Source organism: Trachurus trachurus (assembly GCF_905171665.1).
Source record: "Trachurus trachurus genome assembly, chromosome: 17".
NCBI classification, from domain to species: domain Eukaryota; kingdom Metazoa; phylum Chordata; class Actinopteri; order Carangiformes; family Carangidae; genus Trachurus; species Trachurus trachurus.
Window position 1 is genome coordinate 12,098,290 of NC_139900.1, and position 20,471 is coordinate 12,118,760.

Here is a 20,471-nt window from a genome sequence, read left to right on the forward strand (position 1 = left end):
GTACAAGTGAGCCGACATGCACCGTGGCGTTCGGAGGGGAGGCCTAACAATCAATGGGAGTAGCCTAGACTCACTGTACAGTAATGTCCTGATTTAAACTGCTTCTCCCACTCCTCCCCGCTTCCCCTCCTCCTTCTCGTCACCATTAATAACAATTGAGACCCTTGGAGCATTAATTAGTGAAATTTTTTCCTGTGTGCCTGCCTGGACTCTCTGAGCCACCTACAACGAATGCAGACTTCTGTAAACATGATCCGCTGCATAGTAAGTTGTTTTTGTACCAAGGATATTTTTTTCCCCACTTTTTTTTTTAAGACATGGTGATGAGATCACTGAATTGTTCGAGCATGCCAAACACACACAAACACACAATCTCTCTTACAAACACCCCCCACTCCTCCTCCTCCTCCTCTTCCTCCCTTCTCTCTCTCTCTGTCTCTCTGTCTCTCACTCTCTCTTCATTAGGCAGCCCCTGTGCTGGCCTGTGTGCGATTCATTAGCTTTTATCCTCTTCATTTGAAGAAGGAGCTGTGTATAATTAGAGCATCTCTGTTTGTCCAGCATCCTTCACACAGTCACATCTCAAGGCCAATTATCATTCCACTGCAGAGCTCCCGGATAACATAGCCACATCAGCCGCCTTCGAGAATGAACTTCAAACTATTACTACCTCTCAAGAATGTAAATAAAATCGCTTGCAAATCAGCAGCTAATGATTGAATGTGGAGTGCCACTCCAGGGATGTGAAGATGATGATGAACCATATTGGCAGACTTGGCATCTCCCAAGATTATACTCACTTTCTTTTTTGCCGCAAAGTGCTCGTGATAGACCAACACTGCACAGTGAGTCACATGCTTTTTGTTGTGTTGACTCCCCAGCACCTCATGGTCGTCATCATCATCATCATCACATGTTTGAGTGTTTTCAACTGTAAAGTTGGCTTATAAGGTTAATTCAAGATTTAATTTTGCAGCCATTACGGTAAATATATATTAATCTAAATAATTTTGCATTGTCCAATTTTCAGGACAATGCAAAATGATCCTAAACAAAACGCATCAAAACAACCTGAGAGCTTTTTATGGTCAAACAGAGGAATGCTCTTGAGCGGCCAGGTCAATCATATGACTCAGTACAAATTATCATGTGAAACAGAGAGCAGCAACAACAACAACCACACACAAGCGGGGATTGAAGATAGCTGCACCACACGGATGATACCAAGTGTCTGCTGAACTCTGCATGGCTTTTCTTGGGAAGGGTCTGACACCAAATATTAGAAAAGAAAAGTCAGTCAGACTATCAGTTATGATTTGCAGGAGCTTCATAAAACAACTGACATTATTCCCTCGTGCAGGAAACTGACTTGGTGTTTGGTCTTTGCATTTATCTTGTATTTGGAGGATTAAGTGCGACGACTTTGTTGAAGTTCACGTAGCTCGCTGTGCTCTAAAACTGGCGTCTGTGTATTAAAAGAGCTACAGTTTCACACTGTTGATCTTTAAGTGGATTTAAAAACATGCAAATTAAAGAAAAAGGGAGGTGAAAGTCAAGACTTGAACCTCGCTCTGGCTGTTTGATCTTAGATCTATTGTGCGGGAGTACGAAGCCAACAAAACAAAAACCTGTCATTGTGCAAACACGGGGCTGCGCTTGCCGCCACCTTCTTAAGCCTACCTGTAATACCGCTTTTATTAACTTTTTAGTTTGTTGTCACACAGCAGTTAAATATCACTGCTGATGTGACAAAGGTGGAGAAACAATGGAAGATCAATGGATGACCATGATCTCAATCTCTGCACTAGTCGTGTCACTTGCTACTTAACAGAAAAGTCCACTTAACACTCAGTCGTGCATTGCAATGCATCACCAGGCTGCTAAGGAGTTATTATTTTACTTTTTTTTTTTTTCCTGGTGTGTTCATTTTTCCTCAACCTCCCTTCATCTTCTCCTTCACTCAGTAATTTCCTTGGAAGCCCTAGTGGCAACTTCCAGAGAGCAGATGCTGACTTTTCCCCATGAACACACAGCTGAATAATGTGTCAAGCTGTGCGACCTTTACTCACAACGCAACATGTTTTGTTATAATAAGTCTAATGGGGGATAGCAAACTGTTAGATAACCTTCTCTAACATGATGGCGTCCTCCTGGTACAAAATCTTCGGTCTAGAAACACGGTGATGATGACGACGACAACGACGATGATGATCTTTAATTCTGCAGCGACCTTTGATGCTAATGTTTCAGATAGTGGTTTTTTTATTTTACGGCCTTAGAAACAGCTTGATGTGACATCACGCTGTCTGTGTTTGATCAGTGATCTGTGCAAAAGAAGAAAAGGACCTCAACGAGGAACATCACTGATGGCTGTTCTGCAAAGAGTGTGAAAGGTGTCATTTTCCTTTAAGAGCTGCACTGTTTATTTGTTCCTGGATGTTTAAAAAACACCCAAAATACACTGATACTGACATTACATGGGCCACATGCTTTGGATAATAGGGTGCGCTGGAGTCCTGCATGAAGACACGTTGGAAATCATTAGACCTGCTGTCAGTCTAGACACTTCAAACAAAACGGTCTGGGTCTAACACAGCAGCACTTCATATTTACTGGTTCTTAATGTTCATTTTTTAAACTGACAACCCCCCTCCCTCCCTCCCTCCCTCCTCCTCTTTCTCTCGAAATCTACCAGCCAGGATTGGTCTTGAGACAGCCTTGCTGACAAACTCGGCAGACCCTTTTCGAGGAAGTCACACACGTACCCGCAGTGTTTGAACAGCTTCAGTAAATCCTTGTGTTTCCACTGCCTTCATTATCATCATAATAAAAAGTGTCTGAAAAGCAAAGTTACAGAAGAATGTAGACACCTCACTTTCTCCTTTGTACTATCATCAATCACCATGAAGCTTTTTTTTTTTTTCTTCTCCTACAACATTGGTTGAAGCCATCGTATAAGAAAAAAAAAATCACATGCATATTTAATTTCATTCTCCACTGGCTCACACAAAAGGAACTGCCACCCATCAGGACACCTTTCGGAAAAGTCTCTATTAAATCTGAGTCAGCTGGTAGAAAACAAAAGGAGGGAAGAGAAAAAAAGAAACATTTCATGAGTGAAGAACTATCTAAATTATTGCCAGACTTCAAATGAAGTGCTCTTTATCTTCCCAAGCAGCCCCAACGTGTTGTTTTTACTCCTTAGTCACAGCTTGGATGGCAATCAGGATCGGTCATCCAGGACGCTATCAGCAGCAGTCACTCTGCAATGACAAACTGCGGCTCTGCGCTCCGGAGCATGGGCATTATTCTCAACACACGGCTCACCCCTATCAGAAAACAAGGCAGGTTTTATGGCTGCTGGAAAAGGTGGTAAACATAACAAAGCGCACAGCTCCCTGGAATTTAATGTGCTCGGTCAAAAGACAGAGTATAGATATCAAAGGCCGGGCCCTCTAAAAAAAACACTAAAAAAAACAAGGGCTTGTCCTCATAATGTAGAAAACAGAAGCACTAGCCATACACAACAAGTGATTTATAATGTTGATTTCTTTTTTTCCTTCTTCTTTTAACTTTTCTCTCTGGACCCGGAGCATCCAAGTGGGCATTGTGGATGCATAAGGAGATGGGGAGGGGGAGCAGATACACGTACAGCAGCTGCATTTACAAGTTCACAAGGGAAGAAGGAGAAGGTGAAACCGATCCAGTGTGATGCTGCTGATTATGCAGTCGGTTTGGGTTTTTTTTAACGCGTAAATTAAAAGACTTCCAAAAGGACTGCTGCTCTCCGTGATCGAATTGAGGCAGCAACAGTCACAAGGTGCTGATACTGTGCACTGAAGTGGACTGCCGCTCTGGTTACCTCAGTGATCTAATTATCAACATGAGCTGTTAGCACATACTCTCCATAACAAATGTCTGGGGCCAGGGCGTGCAACCAGGGCTCATATTTAGCCCCCGTACCTCCTCCATCCATCCATCCATCCATCCGTGTGTGGCTAATCCTGTCACCTAGCCTCAGAGAGTAAAACACATCCAATTGATTTCTTCCTGGTTTACATATTTACACACACACTCATGCAATTAGGAGCACATTTATCGACAGTTTCGGCACCACTGGGAGCCCTGCAGTGCGGCCCACTCCAATAAATCTCCCGGTCCTGAGGCTGCCAGCGGGCAAGACTGATAAGCTTCACACAAAAATGGACTGGGAATACTTTGAGCTCCGGGGTGTGAGTGTTCTCTCAGTCGCAAAAAATTGACCCATGGCATTCAAACTACTTGATAAATGCTATTTATTCATCACCATTTTTTTTTATAAAAGCATCTCCTGTAGGTGTGAATAAGTCAGATCCCTGCTAGGGACAGGAGCAGATTGGAGAGATACACATAAACAACATATAAAAAGGTAATTTTCTTCTGGTGGCAAAGTTGTTTTGTTTTGTTGCCTCCAGTGTTGTGATCAAGCTGCGATTCTGTCAAAGCGACGACGACGACGACGACTCGGCTGGAGCAACAGCAGTGCATCTGAGTTCTGATCCATGAGTGTGACTTGTGGTGCTCCACTCTTGAGCAGCTTAACTTCCATCATCTGGGTTATCATGTTATATGTGTGCCATGCTGCCCCCTACAGGCTCTCTGGAAAATGCACCGGCTTGTCTTGTTGAGTCCCACACAGCATCCGACTCCAGAGCTGAAGCCACACATCCCAACTACAACTACAACTCATACAGACACACACCTCACTCCACCTCCCCAGAGTCGGAGCATATGGAGCCAGTCCATTTTCATAGTTTTATGATTTCTTTTTGTTAAAGTGCAGCTCTAATTGCATTGGCAGTATGGATCACCTTCAGACCGGACACCCATTGATTGGCATGAATATAGGCTAATGTGCTTTTTTTTCCCACTCCCCCACATATAATGCCATCATGGTCGAGACAGCAGAAATTACCCCTTCAGGGGCTAAATTAGACTCTGAATGTTAAGTCCCCTTTAGGCAATCTGCAGCCATTACCAGTGAAGGTGAAAGTCTGCACTATTATGTGAGTAATTCTAATAAGTCAAATCACTATATGGCACTAATCCTTGAACTTTTTTTTCTCTCTCTCCACAAAGCTCTGAACAGACTTAGCACAAAATGAAGTTGCCCATGCATATGAAAAGCTTTAATCTGAGTGGGAGTGCAGTGTTTGTGTCTTCATGCATCAACAACCTGTCATAGAGTTAGACAACAAATCTGTCATTAAAAAAAAAGGGTTTTTAACACTTTTCTGAAACATCCCAGTGCACAAGGAAACCGTTCTATTGAAAACAAGAGGAGGCTGATTGACTGTTAACATTTAACCTCATTAAAAACAGCTTTTATAACTGGGACAGAGCAAATCTACTAAATGCAAAGTAGGCTATATTTAATAAAACTATTCATTCTGTAAGAATTAGTGGTGAAGGAAAAAGAGTGATGGGGGGGGGGGGGGGGTAATTAAAATATGCCAATAAGCTGCTGTGCATACCCTCCAGTAGGACATTAGGAATCTGTACAAAAAGTTGAATTGTTTCTGCATCTCAACTGAAACAGCAATAAAGAAAAAACTTGCATAATTCACACTGGGGTTCATAATGCTGCACGAGAACCGGACTGTCCCTGTGTACCTGCCCTGCACACGGAGATCGTTATAGGGATGAAGTTCGCCCAGAGTTCACGGTGGAATAACGACAGTGGGTCTTATTTGGCTTATCACCTCGCCGCCGTATCGCCTATAGCCTATACACTACAACCAGCAGCAGCAGCGCGTGGTGACACTGTGCGTGAATCTGCTTGAGGTTAATCACATTAGACAGCAACTTATCAAGATAAAGTTAGACACCAACACTGAACTCCGTTAACTTGCGGTCATATAGTAGAAATCGAGGCACTGACAGCTAGAGGAGCGGGAGCGGAGCAGCGGAGCAGCGGAGCAGCTCCGGTGCCACCTGCTCGTTGCGCACACGCACAGCCAAAGGTGGGATAGGATACCTCTAACGACTGGTGAATGACTGCCACACGGCTCAGACTATCACCTGCAAATATAATGCAGGCAAAAAAATTCACGCTTTTCAACTTCTGACTGCCCCCAAAAAATGTCACCTTCACGTTGCGTTCACGGTGCCACGTCTATGCGCACAAATTGCGAGTAAACTAGGATGAGACTTGATAGTGGCCAAACTGAGTTGAAGCGCAGTCTCCCTCCACTTCGCCACAAAAAACAAGCCTGTGCACGAAGGCTATCAAACCCCCGTGCGTTCAAACATCTCCAGGTAAAAAAAATAAAAAATAAAAAATGTTCTTACCTTTAAAAACTTCCCCTCGCGCGGACAGCAGCAGGGTTATCGCAGCAAACAAGCAATTGATAACTTTATCCATGTCGACAGCGGCCGTCGTAGCGTTAACCCCCCCAGCCGCGGGGTTAACTAGCAACTCTTCTTTTTTTCTTCTACAGCAACTTGAATCCTACCAAACCTACTTTTAGGGAGGTGTTGCAAAAAAAAAAAAAAAAAAAAAAAAACCTAAAGTCTTCGTCCTGTCCTCCGTGCTGTCCGGGGGAAGGGGAGGTGAGAGGACAACTGTCGCCGACACGGCTGCTCCTTTGCCCGGCTTGCTCCCACACTTCGAGGAGGAATGTGTTGAGTGAGTCCTGATTCCTGAATTACGCCTGGATTGAGTTGGTCCGCGGCTGTGTGTGAACGCGCAGTCTGGCCGGTAGAGGGCACGTCTGAGCCCCCGCCTGCCTGTGAGCGAGAGGACAGGCGGAGGTGGTGTCCCCTCCTCCTCCTCCTCCTGCCTCTAACTGTGACTCTATTGGCGTTTATTTGGACCAGCTGTGGAGACTGAAATTAGTTGAGGTGTAGTGTAGAATCAGTGGGCTGCTCCTCCAGTCAGTCATCACTCAATTAAGGTGGTAATTAATTACTCAATCACTAATTTGTGATCATCATAGGATAATTTTTCATATTAATTAAAATCAATTATATTACAATTTATGTTTTTGCTTCCTCTTAGGACTACCAAGGAAAACCAAATGTGTTAAATGGTATTCAACCTTTAACATTTGGTACAAGGGGACAAAATACTGAAAAGCACCATGTTAATACAATAAATTATTTAAAGCAGAAGTAAGTGATATATTTGTGTTAATATAAGTCTTAAATAGTTATATCTTCCGACAGCAATCACTTACATAGAGTGTTTGGACCGAAACACGGGTCTGTCAGTCACTCTGCTCTGCTCTGAGCCAAGGAGAAAACATTTCTCGTATCCTACAGTTTTTATCCAATGAGGAGAGAGAACGGCATGCAGGGCTGTGTGTGCAGCCAAGGAACGCCGTGAATGTGGTGACGTAGGGACGAGGACTGTTATGGTGCGTTCAAGGAAACTCGTAACTCGTGTTTTTCCGACCTGTGAAGTCGTACCAGTTCGATCTGGTACGAGTTCACGGGTCGGAAGTTACGAGTGGCCGTTATAGTGACTTTCACAGGTAAAACAGGTCGAAAAAACACGAGTGGGTTGCCTGGAACGCTACAAAGTCGTAAATTGTGACTTGAAGCTGTAATTTACGGTTTCAAAAGCCTGCCTGGAACGCAGCATTAGCCAAAACGACCGGATCGCTTACTTCTGCTTTAAATATTGATTACGTTTTATATGTTCCATGGCATATGGAGCCTATGAGAATATATGAACTCTCAAGGAAATTTAAATCAATTGCAACTGGACTTGGTTATTTGTCTATAGGAAGACGTTTCACCTCTCATCCAAGAGGCTTCATCAGTTCATGTATACGCATCTGGACCAGGCTCGGACTGGTCCAACTATCTGGTGTGGAGATACAGGTATTAGATAACTATGACCTGGACAAATGAGAATATTCACAGGCTTAATTTGCAGTGTTTTGTTTTATTTGTTTTATTTGTTAGGATCCCCATTAGCTGCGCTCTAGAACACCACTAGTCTTCCGCTTAATTTGCAGTGTGTTAACCTGGTGACAGATCAACCTCAAGTCCTCAAACACGAAGGAGTCCAAAACAGAGGAACCACGAGAACACAACGTCAGCACCAGTCAACTATGGATCATTCACTGCATGTTCATCAGCAGTAATGTGTCATTTTCTGCAGCAGACTCAGATATCGTGTCTTCAGTTCATTACGTGTTTATCATGGATCAACAGTTTGAGCCGGGTTGTATAGGATTGGGAACTTGGGTTCACACAGCTGTGATCGTATATAATATGATACAAACTGGGAGGCATGGATCTCTGGTATATCCTTATTTTTAATCTGGTTAAACTATAGTGATAATCTCATCGCCAATATGGATGCACTACTTTCAGAAAATCACATATTTGAAAGGAAAAAAACAAATGAAAATGAATCATGTTGTTGAAGATCATATAATTTAGTGGATATTCTTTGACCATGGCAAAGAAACAAGAATTTACCAATGGTTATCAATGTAATGTGATGTCCATTCATTAGAATGTGGTCAGATACTGATCATATAGACTGATAGTGGTCATAAAGGTTTTACAGTTTGGTAAATATGGACGATTGACATCACCCAGTAGCTTCAAATCACATGACTCTTTTTAATGCTGATCTTGACACCTTCATTTATGAACTTCATATATTTCTATATTTAAGATCTTTGCCAGCTAGATTACCAATCATAGTTCAACCTGTGTGTCCTCTCCGATCAAATTCACACATTGATCCATGATGGGCGACATTCAAGAGGACCTCATCAGGTGACCTGGCCAAACAAGACCACATCATCAAATCTTTTTGTTTTGTCTTGTTTGGTTTTTTTCTGCTTCGATAAATCAGTAATGATTGCTTATTTTAATTTATGCAAATATTTGTTCAAAATTTGCTTCATCTGAGACGGTAAGTGCAAACAGCACCGGGGTATTTTCCTCGCAGCAATCATCAAACACTGAGATGGAGAGGCAACTAATGACAAAGTCAACCAATGTCACTCCCTTATTGTTTTTGCATGCATAAACACATGTGGCCATTTCACTTGTACCAGCAGTTTTCATGGCTAATTAAAATGCAGCCAGATTGACATGGCTCCACATTTAGTTTCAGAATGACCTCCTGTTATGTATCAAGGGTACGTGCATGTGGCTCCAGTGCTTCTTATACTACACAACAGACAAGTATAAGCCAAACAATGTCAGAGGCATTTCACAGAAACGCCTCACGTCTCTTTGTGGTCTTTGGGTATTGTCTCAGCTTCGGCAGTTGTGTTGGCAGGAATGCATGAATACCAGTCTGAGCAGAGCTGTCACGGGAATTGGACAGAATGTAACTGACTCCGATTGGATGCAGAGGAATGAATGGATAACATCATTGTCTGCAGAGAGAGACAGACAGAGAGAGAGTGAGTGAGTGTATGATTGAGGGGTAGGTTCTCCATAAACACAGTCCTAAAGTCATGTTCAAGAAATAAATCACAATAACACCCTTCACTGGTTCCGACCATTTATCACTTTTAGCCGTCAATTTAAACTCTTTTCCATTTTGGCTAACTCATATCCATCAGTCTATCTATCTATCTATCTATCTATCTATCTATCTATCTATCTATCTATCTATCTATCTATCTATCTATCTATCTATCTATCTATCTATCTATCTATCTATCTATCTATACCTTTTATATGTTATCTACATATCTGTTATGTTTATCTAGACTTTGCTGCCAACACATTCATTTCGTGCACTCTCAATCACAAAAATATATGATTTTACATCCTGTCAAATTAGTTATAGGCCTATCTCTAAAAAAGAAGCCCAGACAGCTGCTGGTGAGGAATCACTGTGGTGGTTGCAACAACAACAAGCCCCTGAACCACTCACATTATTGAAAACACCTCATGGCGGCCTTATGGTATTTTAAGCTAGTAACATAGCTTCCTCTCCATCACATCCTCAAAGCTTTGACATTCCACTGATTGGATGGAGAGGATCAGACCAGCATCAAAAGAGTCCATATTTAGGCCTCAAAGGTTGTGACAGTGGCTCGTGCGTTTTCGGTGACTCACAGTTTCTGATTTCTGAACAACATCCTGAGCCGCTGAATAGGTGATATTGACATTTCGTTGTGGAGGGCTGCCACCAGCAGAGGACGAACCCCCGGCAAATCTATTCTCCTTCATATTTCTCCCTGCAGGGATGGTTTCAATCAGCTAAACGTAAGAAAGATGAGATAAATAACCCTTTGTAGCAATTGACACGAGTGGCAGTGGAATGCCGTTTGTCAATAAATGCCAATAGCCTCACCTTACGTGAGGAGTCTCAGTGTGACTGAATTAATCGCACAACTTAAACTGCACTACAAAGGAAGACTTATTAAGTCTCTCCTCGTGTGGCTGCCCGACAACAGTGATTTTGTCATTTAATTCCATTGTGATTATCCTGCGCCTTGATTGTCACAAGCTCAATACACCATTGATTAGCTGTCCTTCATTATGGGAAGTTACTCGCCGCTAGTGATGCTAAACTGTTTTCTAAAGCTTTGGGCTTATAAACGAATAATAGCTACCGCTGAATGAAGCACACGGGTGCCGTGTCTGTGTTGTGTGTTCACCCACTGGTTATATCTCGCACAGCGTCTCATTATAAAGCAAAGTTATCAGAGCACACAGCAATTAAATAAGATCAGGAATTTCTACAAAGCCTGGTATAACTGCAGTCAAGGGTGCACAGCTGACCACCAGTGAGTGAGCACTGTTCACTGCAAAGAGGCTGACTGTCTGCCACACAGCAAAGGATCATTTTAATTAATTGTCATAGTGGTTAAAGTGTGTTTTACTTGACTGTGCACAGGAGACCCCGAACACCGCTTTGTTTTTTTTTTCTTCCCCCAATTACAAATAAGTTCTATTAAGTAAAGTTAAGTTTGGTTGCTTGAAGGAAATGTCTCCTTCTATAGGCTATCTATATATAGACAGAAAGTGTGTGTGTGTGTGTGTGTGTTTAGGTCCTCTTAAATAAGTGACACAAGTAAGTCAAAGTCCTTGTATACTGTTTTATCACTAGAATAGTAACAGCACCACAGAGCACTAATACCTGAATTCAGGTCATCTGACTCACACTGAGGCAATATCTTTATAGGTGCTTTATTTGACAACATGTCCCATGATCACTATCTGGGACAAAGACTTATTCAGGAGGGGTTCATCCATCATGAATGCCTGCATGTGAGTGTGTGTGTGTGTGTGTGTGAGTGAGAAAGAGAGAGAGAGATAGTGTGTGTGTCCATGTGTGTGCGTATGTGGAGATCTCAGTATTCACTTTGGCTCGTGCAGTACCAGGTACAAACCAACAGAGGTCACTTTATCATCTTTTCTACAACACATTCAATCTTCAGTGAGACTGGTTAAAAATGTACACGACCTTCTCAAAAGGTGCAGAGACACACACACACACACACACACACAGACACACACACACACACACACACACACACACACACACACACACACACACACACACACACACACACACACACACACACACGTGAAGCTCGCTGATGTCCAAGCACAAACACAGAAGACAGAAGCCACAGGGACAACCCGGTGGTAACAGATTACACATTGATTGTCCGGTGATACACTAAGGTAACCATCACACATGATGTCATAAAGCTGCTCTACGGTTGCAGTTCTAGATTTACAACCATCCATAATTTATTTTACCATAGACACTCTTATTTTGGATAAACAGGGATAACACATTTTTCTGTACCACAATGACTAGAACAATAAAAAAAACTTCTATCCTTTAAAAAAGTATTTACCTGAAACTTCAGTTTGCATGGATGTCATTTTGAAGAAATGAATGTTCGATCATATAATTTTGGGGAGTTATTGTATTTTAGTTTTTAAAGCAGTCGAACATGTTTTGTGTATGCATGTATTTATCCGTACAACCTTGTTGCACATTACAACACATTTGCAGTTTAATTAGATTTCACATCAGCCACTACAGCTACAGATACACCTAGATTAATCAGTTTGTCCAATAATGTAAGACAGGAAATAAAGGAGCTGCCTTAAATTCAGGAAGTAGTGGAGCTGTGCATAGAGCCCATTGTTAATCTTGCTTCTTTTGGTGGTGCAGTCAAGGCAGGTCTGTATTGGTATTATAATCCAAACTCAAAGGTTGACTTTAAAGTCTTTCTCAGCTTTAATTAAACGTTTACCTAAAGTTATCTTGGTCTCACAAAGCATAACAATTGTTTTTCCATAAATGCTTTCAAACAGTTGGCATTACAGCCTCAGATGAGTTGCCATCCTGTAACCCTGCTCTGATCTGTTGGTAGTGGAACAGGATTTAATCAGTCTAAGTCCCTGTTGTGTTTTGTTTTATATTTCTGCAGATCTTAAGCCCCCCCTGCCCACTACACTGTTCTTTCCACTGACCTTTCCCACCTGATCCTGATGTCCTGAACGCAACAGAGTGGTGAGCTGTAGCTGAACTTCCTCACTGTCACAGAGCCAAACAAGATCAACTGATTAGTAATCAGCCAACAAATGTAGGCCTGTGATTTTTTTTTATGTGTGTTTGTGTCACCTATCGTGACCTTTTCACTGTGGATTAACAAATGTTTAGACATAACACAGCAGTTCCTCATCCTTTATTTATATCCAAACGTTTATATTACATATAATATGAAAAAATCTATCTAAGATATCCTGTCTTGCATCACAATATCTCTGTCAGACAGTTTGTGTTATCAGAGGACTCGGAGCATGACTACCACGTGCCGCGGGTCAGATTTGTGCCAACATCCCATTACGACACACTCTTTTAGACACACACAGACACAGCGGTAGCCCCTCACGTGGGTTTGAGGTAGTTATAGAGGGCGCTGAGCCCTCCTTGCAGCACCTCCTGAATAGGTTTGAGGAGGGGGTTGTGGATAATATGAAGTCCTTTATCCAGCGGGTGGCAGGCCAACCTGCCGAGCCGGCTCAGTAGATACAGTTCCACCGGTACATTTTGCAGGTCATTGAAGTCAACATTGAGGAGCTCTAAAGACTCCAGAAAACACAGTGTCTTGGGCAGTGAGTGGATACTGTTTCCCTCCACGATGAGGATCTTCAGGTTCACCAAGTCCTGGATCTGGTCCGCAATTGTCTCCAGACGGTTGCAGGCCAGGTGGAGGAAGACCAGGCCTTTCATGTTGTAGACACAGGTGGGGATGTGGGCGATGCGGTTGTGGCTGAGGTTAAGTTTGGTCAGACTGTGCATGGCTGCCAAGCTGCCAGGGAGGCCCGTGATCTGGTTGTTGGCCAGACTGAGCACCTCCAAACAGGTGCAGGAGCCCAGCTCCTCGGGGACCTCGCTCAGGCGGTTGCGACAAGCGAAGAGCACACGCAGCTTCTTCAGGAGGCCGATCTCAGGCGGGAGGCTGGAGAGGTTGTTGCCCCACAGGTTGAGGATCACGAGATTGTCCAGAGTAGCCAGGGCAGGGGGCAGAGAGCACAGGCAGTTCATGGACAAGTTTAGCTTCTGAAGCTCCCGGAGCTCCCACAGCTCAGCTGGGGTTTCGTCGAGCCCCCGCATGGCTAAACTCAGGGTGCTGTAACCAAAGTGCACCGTGGCGTGTCTGCGGATCCTCTCAGCAGCCGAGGACAGGCTGGGCTGATCGTCTCTCGAAGCACTCCTCCTCCTTTGACTCATATTCACCTCATTCAACTCCTTGTTGGAAAAACTGCGAGATTGCTTCCCACCCATCGTCCTCGCAGTAATGTTGATTCTATCGCCTATGACAAGATGTCAGCATGCGATTAACTGAATCACCGGCACTTGGAGCATTGAGAGGGTTGCTAAAGATAATGGCTGCTGATTGATCTCCAGGGTTCTTGAACATGGCACACAGCACATGATCAGCTCCAGTGGCACTGTGGTGTCTGGTTGTTGTAGAGCTCCTGATGTTTGGCAGCAGTCACAGAGTCCTGGCTTGGTTTTTCCGAGTGGAGTTGGACGCTGTTGTAACTGAGCAGCAGTTGGTCTCCCAGACCAACTGCCTGGTCTTACTGGATTTCATTCCCCAGCTGGTCCTGTCACTTTGCAAGTCCACAGATAGCACTATGCTCCCCACCCACTCCAGGAGGGGAGGACTGGGGATAGGATGCTGTGTGAGCTCAATCAGCTGAGGTCACTGCGATGATCTCATAGCCGAACACACAGAAATACACTGGTGCTCAAAAACACTGTCACACTTGGTACACAACCATGTCCATTCTGTCACCTACGCTGTCTATGTTTTTAATGATACTCTGCATTTGAAATGATTCAGATATTTGACATACCATTTGCGACATGCCCGATAATCTCTTCACACTTTCTGCATTGTTCCCCTTGTCTAAACTTAAATGTGGCACCTAGCCGACAGCCGTGAAAACACAGTATCATCTCTCAAAAGAGTAGCTAACAGTTCTTGGAGGAATTAGTGAAACCTTATGCACAGACATGCGCTGGTTTAATCTCAAGTGCAAAAGGACATGGAATATTCCAGTACGTTCCTGGAAAACTCTTCCGCGGTTCAACACTTCACTCGAGCGTCCCAGAGGGGCAAAGCTGTCTTTATGTGAGAGAATATACTGTAGTGCATTTACATTTTAGACTGTCTTTCCCCCCAGCAACATACACACTGAGGGGAAAAAAGCGCTTAATGCTTTTCCCCTAAAGAGTATCTTTCTAGCGTTGCCACACTGAAAGCTATTTGTCCCACTTCCTTTCAAAAATGAAAAGAGGAAAAAAATCTAATATTTACTTTGATTTGTGTGAATAGTCTTAAAGTATGTCTGCTTCAGAGTTGTAGGGCAGGCCAGCTATCTCTACATGTATTTGAGGTACGTGAGTATTTCCATATCATGGCATTTAAGGCTCACTTATGAACTCAATGAAATATACTTAAAATGTTGCTTTTTACTCAACTATATGTATTTGATAACTTCATTTTTTCTTGTTTTTGTTTTTACCAGAGTGAGATTTTACAGTCCAGCCATACAATATATATCAGACATAGAGGTCATTGGAAGAAAGATGTGAAACCTACAGTTCACTATCTGTTTGGCACAAAACAACCAATAGACAAAGTCAGTGAAAGAGGCCGAGCCTGGTATCACCCTCAGGAGGTAGAGACCAAACACGGAGCTAAAATAGTATTTTGTATACTTAAATATATAACAGACATAGAGGTCATAGGGAAAAAAATATATGAAACCAACAGTTAACTACCTGTTCAGCCAAGAGACAAAGTTAGTGAAAGAGCCTGGTAGGTAGAGACCAAACACAGAGCTAAAAGAGTATTTTGTACTTAAATTCAGCATGTGGCCGGAGTAACGCTGTGACCAACTTGCACAAAGTGGCCAAACAAAACAAAGCAAACAACCAACAAACAAAAAAAACTTAGTGATGTAGGTGAAGGCTGTGAAAACTTCATCCACCAGTGTGTATTTCACACAATCTGCTTGTTTTTTGGACTGCAGGAGGAAAATGAAGTATCTGGAGGAAACCCACACAGACATAAGAGAACATTCAGACTCCTCATAAAAAAAGCATAGCTCGCCGGTTTGCACTCAGGGCCTTCCCGCTGTGAGCCAACAGTGTGCTACTCTTCACAAGTTTGCTCCAAAGGGCTTTATAGTCTATACAGTATTTGCTACACTCTATCCTTTGATCACCGATACATATGAGAAAGCTTCATGAAAAATCCTTTTCACAGGGGAGAAAATGTGAAAAATCTTAGGAAGAGAAACAGCGGAGAGATACCTCTGTCAGGATAGACATGTGACAAATGTACTACAAGTACAGCACAGCATGTACAATGAGCTGCTAGCTGATAGCCAGCCACATTGCCTATTTGTATGTCCAGTTCCTGTTATGATGAGCCCTCAGTGGAGCAGTTATTCAGATATCCATTAATCTTATTAATTGTTTTGTTTATTATGATGTCTGAATGTTTTTTACTTGTCATAAGTAGTTGCTAAACAGCTTTTTGTTGTTTTTATAACAATGACAAATAAAAGTCTGTCTGTCTGTCTGTCTGTCTGTCTATCTATCTATCTATCTATCTATCTATCTATCTATCTATCTATCTATCTATCTATCTATCTATCTATCTATCTATCTATCTATCTATCTATCTATCTATCTATCTATCTATCTATCTATCTATCTATCTATCCATCCATCTGTTCTGCTCTGTTTTCAGGGTTGAAATAGGCCTATATATTTCAACACTTTTTGTTATAAATAGAATAAATAGATAAATAGAATTTTTGCATATTTTTGGGGGAGGTGTTAAGCCCATATAGGCACTTACCATTCTTGTTTCATTTCTGTTTTTGTAATTGTCCTTATTTTTTTTGGTGCAAATGAATAAACTAAACTGAACTAAACACAGAAATACATTGCTATTTTCTCAACAAACAAAAAAAGAACTTTCATCTGTCAAAAGAAACTATTTTTATCCATTTTTTTTATTGGCATAAGTATTTTTTAATTTTTTTTTTGAAGACATGTGTCACTCAAATGATTTAAATGGTTTTTGAAACAAGAGAGGTCTGCACCCACGAGCTGCGAACACATTATAAAAAAACGTTACGGGTGTAAATTGGTCCTTGGACTTGATCCACTTTCCTCGACAGCCTTGCAGAGTCTGACCAGGACTTAGAGTGGCCTTAGTCATCATTCTTCTCCCAGTCCGGTAATCAAAGTACTCGGATGACAGTTAGCAGTGATATCCAACTCTGGGGACCTGGTGGCTCTTCTCTGAGCACGGCTGCATCAGCACTTATAAATGACGGGTGCTGAATTGGACACTGGAGATATGGCTATTGGGGTGTGTTGCCCATTCAGCCAGTTGCTTGTGCAGCATGTCTCATCTGGACATTTTTTTAGTAAAGGATAATACCTTGGCATCACAGTCACTTTGTGTCTGACTGGTGCATTTCTTGTGTGTGTGTGTATGTGTGTGGTAGCAAGCAGTATTACCAACATTTAATCACAGTCGTTCAGTTTTAAGGGGGAGAGCTGTGCCACTGTTTTTGTGTATATGTGTGCCACAGCTAATTTCACAAACAGCAGGATTGCTATATCCTGCCATCCTCTATTTACATGAAAAATGACACCTCAGCTGTAACCGTCAGAGAGCCCACCACCCCCCTCTCTTCCCCTCCCCTCACTCACCCACCCACCCACCCACCCCCATATGCAAGCATATCCACAGAGTGGCAACACGAGGCTGAGAACACATGCTGTCAAATATGCAGAAGAAAAAAAAGCTTGGCTTCATATGCATATCCCCTCATTATGGGTTAACTGTAGCATCGCAATACCTGGATGAAGCCGAGATGGACGGACAGATGGAGGGAGGGAGTGGGATGGATGCTCGATGGGTAGGTGGATGAATGGGCAGAGGGAATAATGCTCATTTCTGTGACAGAGAGATGTCATCATGACATACCTCTCCATAACACACCATCATCTATCACTTCGTCATAATCTTATGAGGCATGAATCTTCATTAAATGCTCTTTTTTTATCCTGTGCATGCTTTTTTTCCTCCCTCATTTCCACCAGAGGAACATGTGTGGAAACAGCTTGAGATTTAAATTACAAGAAAATGGGATTTACCATTCCTCTTGCATTCGCACAACACCTTAATACAGAGTCCCATTAGCACCAAATGAGGATGAGTTATTCACTCTGAGAACAGTTACACCCTCCAGTCCTCAGGGTGACAAAAATGATCTCATTTGAGAAAGCTCATCTGGTTATGTGGCACAATAATGACTCTGGATGAGCTACCTTTAGAGACTCAAGTTCAAGATATATACCATTATTACTTGTTCATTACTGTGGAGGCTTCTGGCGATGACAGATGATATATGGCCTCGCTGCCACAGTATCTGCCGTAGGTGTCTCTGTCCCGTTGAAATGTAAGGAGTACCTGCCAAGACCTGAGGCTCTTTAGAGTCTATATTGCAGACACATTACTCCCTGGAGCCAGCGCTCTTATTGAGGAATATGTTCCCTCTTAAGACAGGATACAAGACAAGATCAAGTACGGGAGACAAGAAATATGCATTTTTGCGAGCCCATTGAGTATTCCAGACAAAATTAGCCCCATGAAAAGGGAGAGAGCTTGTGAACAGGGGTGGATGGCGAGCCACCTGAGCTGATAATCGTCTATTATTCAGCAGGTGCAGATGTGAATATTCACACCACTGGACACTTTCCATTTGTGCATGAACGCGTGCGCACGTCCCGTCGGCTAATGGAGTCGGTGGAAGTGGCTGTGCATTTTCGTCAAAAAAAAAAAAACGAGGATATGTCACAGATTCGAATTGCCATCTGGAAATTGGCTGCAACACCGCTCGGCCCAAACCTCCAGGTGACACAAAGGAACTACTCAGCAATGCAAATTAGCAGCGAGGAAATTTGAGGGAGTGTCCAAAAAGTCAGCTCGGAGGCGCGGAGTGCTAGGCCAAGAACATTTCATTTCAATGTTTCAAATGTTCACTTATTTACCAGATTGGACACACTGAGGTTGCCCCAGGCTGCCGGTGCGAGTCATCACCATGCAATTACTGTATATCAAGCCGGTTTCAGCATAGCAAGACTATTTTGAAGACAAATCAGTGCCGAAAGAGCACAAACACATATTCATAACCAGTCTACATCTCCTTAGAATATTTTTCACCTTCTTATCAACTCTACGTGACGCACCTCTGCTGAGTATCTTGTAATCTACTAATCTCTTTCCCCAGGCCACACGCCAGGTATCTGTACTTAGATCTGTAGCGAAGCAGATTCATCTTGAGATAAACTGGGACAACATGATGAATAGATAATAAAGGCACCCAGGGGAGAGCACTATCCGGGTTAACTCCACCGCATAAAGATACCATTTGTAATGATGGCTGGAATCAACAGGGAAGTGCGGTGAGCAAAGCTAACAGGGCTCCAAAGTGACCAAATCAGTCCTGACTTTGCTGATGCAGCAGATGGGGAGTACAAACCAATTGTGGCTGTGACAACAACAAGCAGGGTGATGAAGTACCGCCGAGCAGCCTATCTGGGTCTCACCTGCTCACAGCGACTGGCTGCTATAGGCTACCGAGTGCTAAACAATGCAGTCGCACACAGCGAGCACTGTTGCACAGTAATCACGACGAGATGAACTCCCAGTGCTTCGGGATGGCAACAAGATTGACTGATTGATTGATTGATCTATAGGCCAGGCTCTGACCTCGTCATTTCATGCAACCTCTCTGCAGCCACCTACCTACAAGAGATAATAACAAACTTATTTTCCAAAGCTGCATTAGAGACAGAGCAATACGGCGCCAGCTAATAGTGTGGGCGGGCCAGGCACGAGCCGCAACTCCACTGCAAGGCCCCTCAGAAAACATGTCTCTATAATACAGTAACTCACCAAGGACGTTCCAGATAATGGCATGGATTTACTTGAAATTAAAAGCCATGTCGAAGTTTTCTAGCAAAATCATGGGACCTTGCAGCATGATAGCTCTTCTCCAAACACGTGTGCTAGCAAGAGTGGCAGCTCACTTTCAATCACCCTGTGTTGACCTTGGAAAGAAAATGATTCTTCAATATCGAGAGTTGCTATAGCTCTCCGACGCGACTGAATGTGTTGAATCAAATTCCCTCCATTCAGAGAAAACCTTAGCATGGTTGCTCTCTGACAGGCCTTTCAGAGTGTCTTGCTTTATATACAATCAGGCAAACAAAAGGACAACAGTCTCTGCTCATGACAAGGTTGATCCAATCAGTCATATATTCAGGTGTTGATCGGGCTATCCTCAGCACAATGGCCTTTCAGTGTTAACTCTCATTCTTCCTCCAGTCCCAGTGTTATATAAAGGATTAATAAGTTATAACCATTCCTTTCAATACAATGTCAAATCCAAAAACTGATCAAATTGTCTAGCTTCACCCCAAGATTGAAAAAATAACTGCTAAGTATTTTTATTTTGTCCTTGTTGTATTCAATTAAGCCAAGTTTATTTACATCTGATTGTTCTGTCCAATTTCAAAACTGATTTTTCAGTTCAGTTGTTATTTGTACAGGGTCAGTTCATAATGTAGCTACATAACCTCAAGGCACTTTACAGTCCAAGGTCAGGTTCTTCCTTTATTATAACAAACCAAGAGTAAGCACTAATATAATATGATATAGTATTTCCAATAATACTGTGATTACCCGAATAGAATAGAAATAGAATAGATAGAGAATACATTACAAGACAAGGAAAAATATACTGGATTAATGCCAATATCTTTTTCTAATGTGCCTGTCCACAATAGGTATAGATATGAAGTTGTCGTCCTATGAAATGGGGTGGTGGGTTTCAACTTTAATACATTAACATGAGCTCATATACAGTATAAT

The 20,471-nt window shown here is 42.7% G+C and overlaps 3 protein-coding genes across 3 annotated transcripts in view; 1 reads left to right on the top strand and 2 right to left on the bottom strand.

Annotated features, from left to right (window-relative positions):
- The window catches only part of LOC311000849 (receptor-type tyrosine-protein phosphatase mu), a gene marked incomplete at its 5' end in the record, with an annotated part of 166,989 nt that extends 160,586 nt beyond the window's left edge, over positions 1-6,403 (bottom strand). The window contains one exon of the mRNA XM_083991711.1: positions 6,331-6,403. Coding sequence (XP_083847837.1) covers positions 6,331-6,403 — 73 coding nt within the window. The remainder of the gene's footprint in view (positions 1-6,330) is intronic.
- Positions 1-20,471, top strand: part of LOC311000850 (activin receptor type-2B-like) — a 60,521-nt gene that overhangs the window by 1,249 nt on the left and 38,801 nt on the right. The window lies entirely within an intron of this gene.
- Positions 12,792-14,006, bottom strand: LOC311000423 (uncharacterized protein). Its single transcript, XM_083991133.1, has one exon. It carries the CDS (start codon positions 13,778-13,780, stop codon positions 12,881-12,883), a length of 900 nt encoding a protein of 299 aa, XP_083847259.1. The 5' UTR covers positions 13,781-14,006; the 3' UTR covers positions 12,792-12,880.

Coding starts and splice junctions, on each gene's coding strand:
- LOC311000423 (XM_083991133.1), bottom strand. CDS start 13,780: ATGGGTGGGAAGCAATCTCGCAGTTTTTCCAACAAGGAGTTGAATGAG.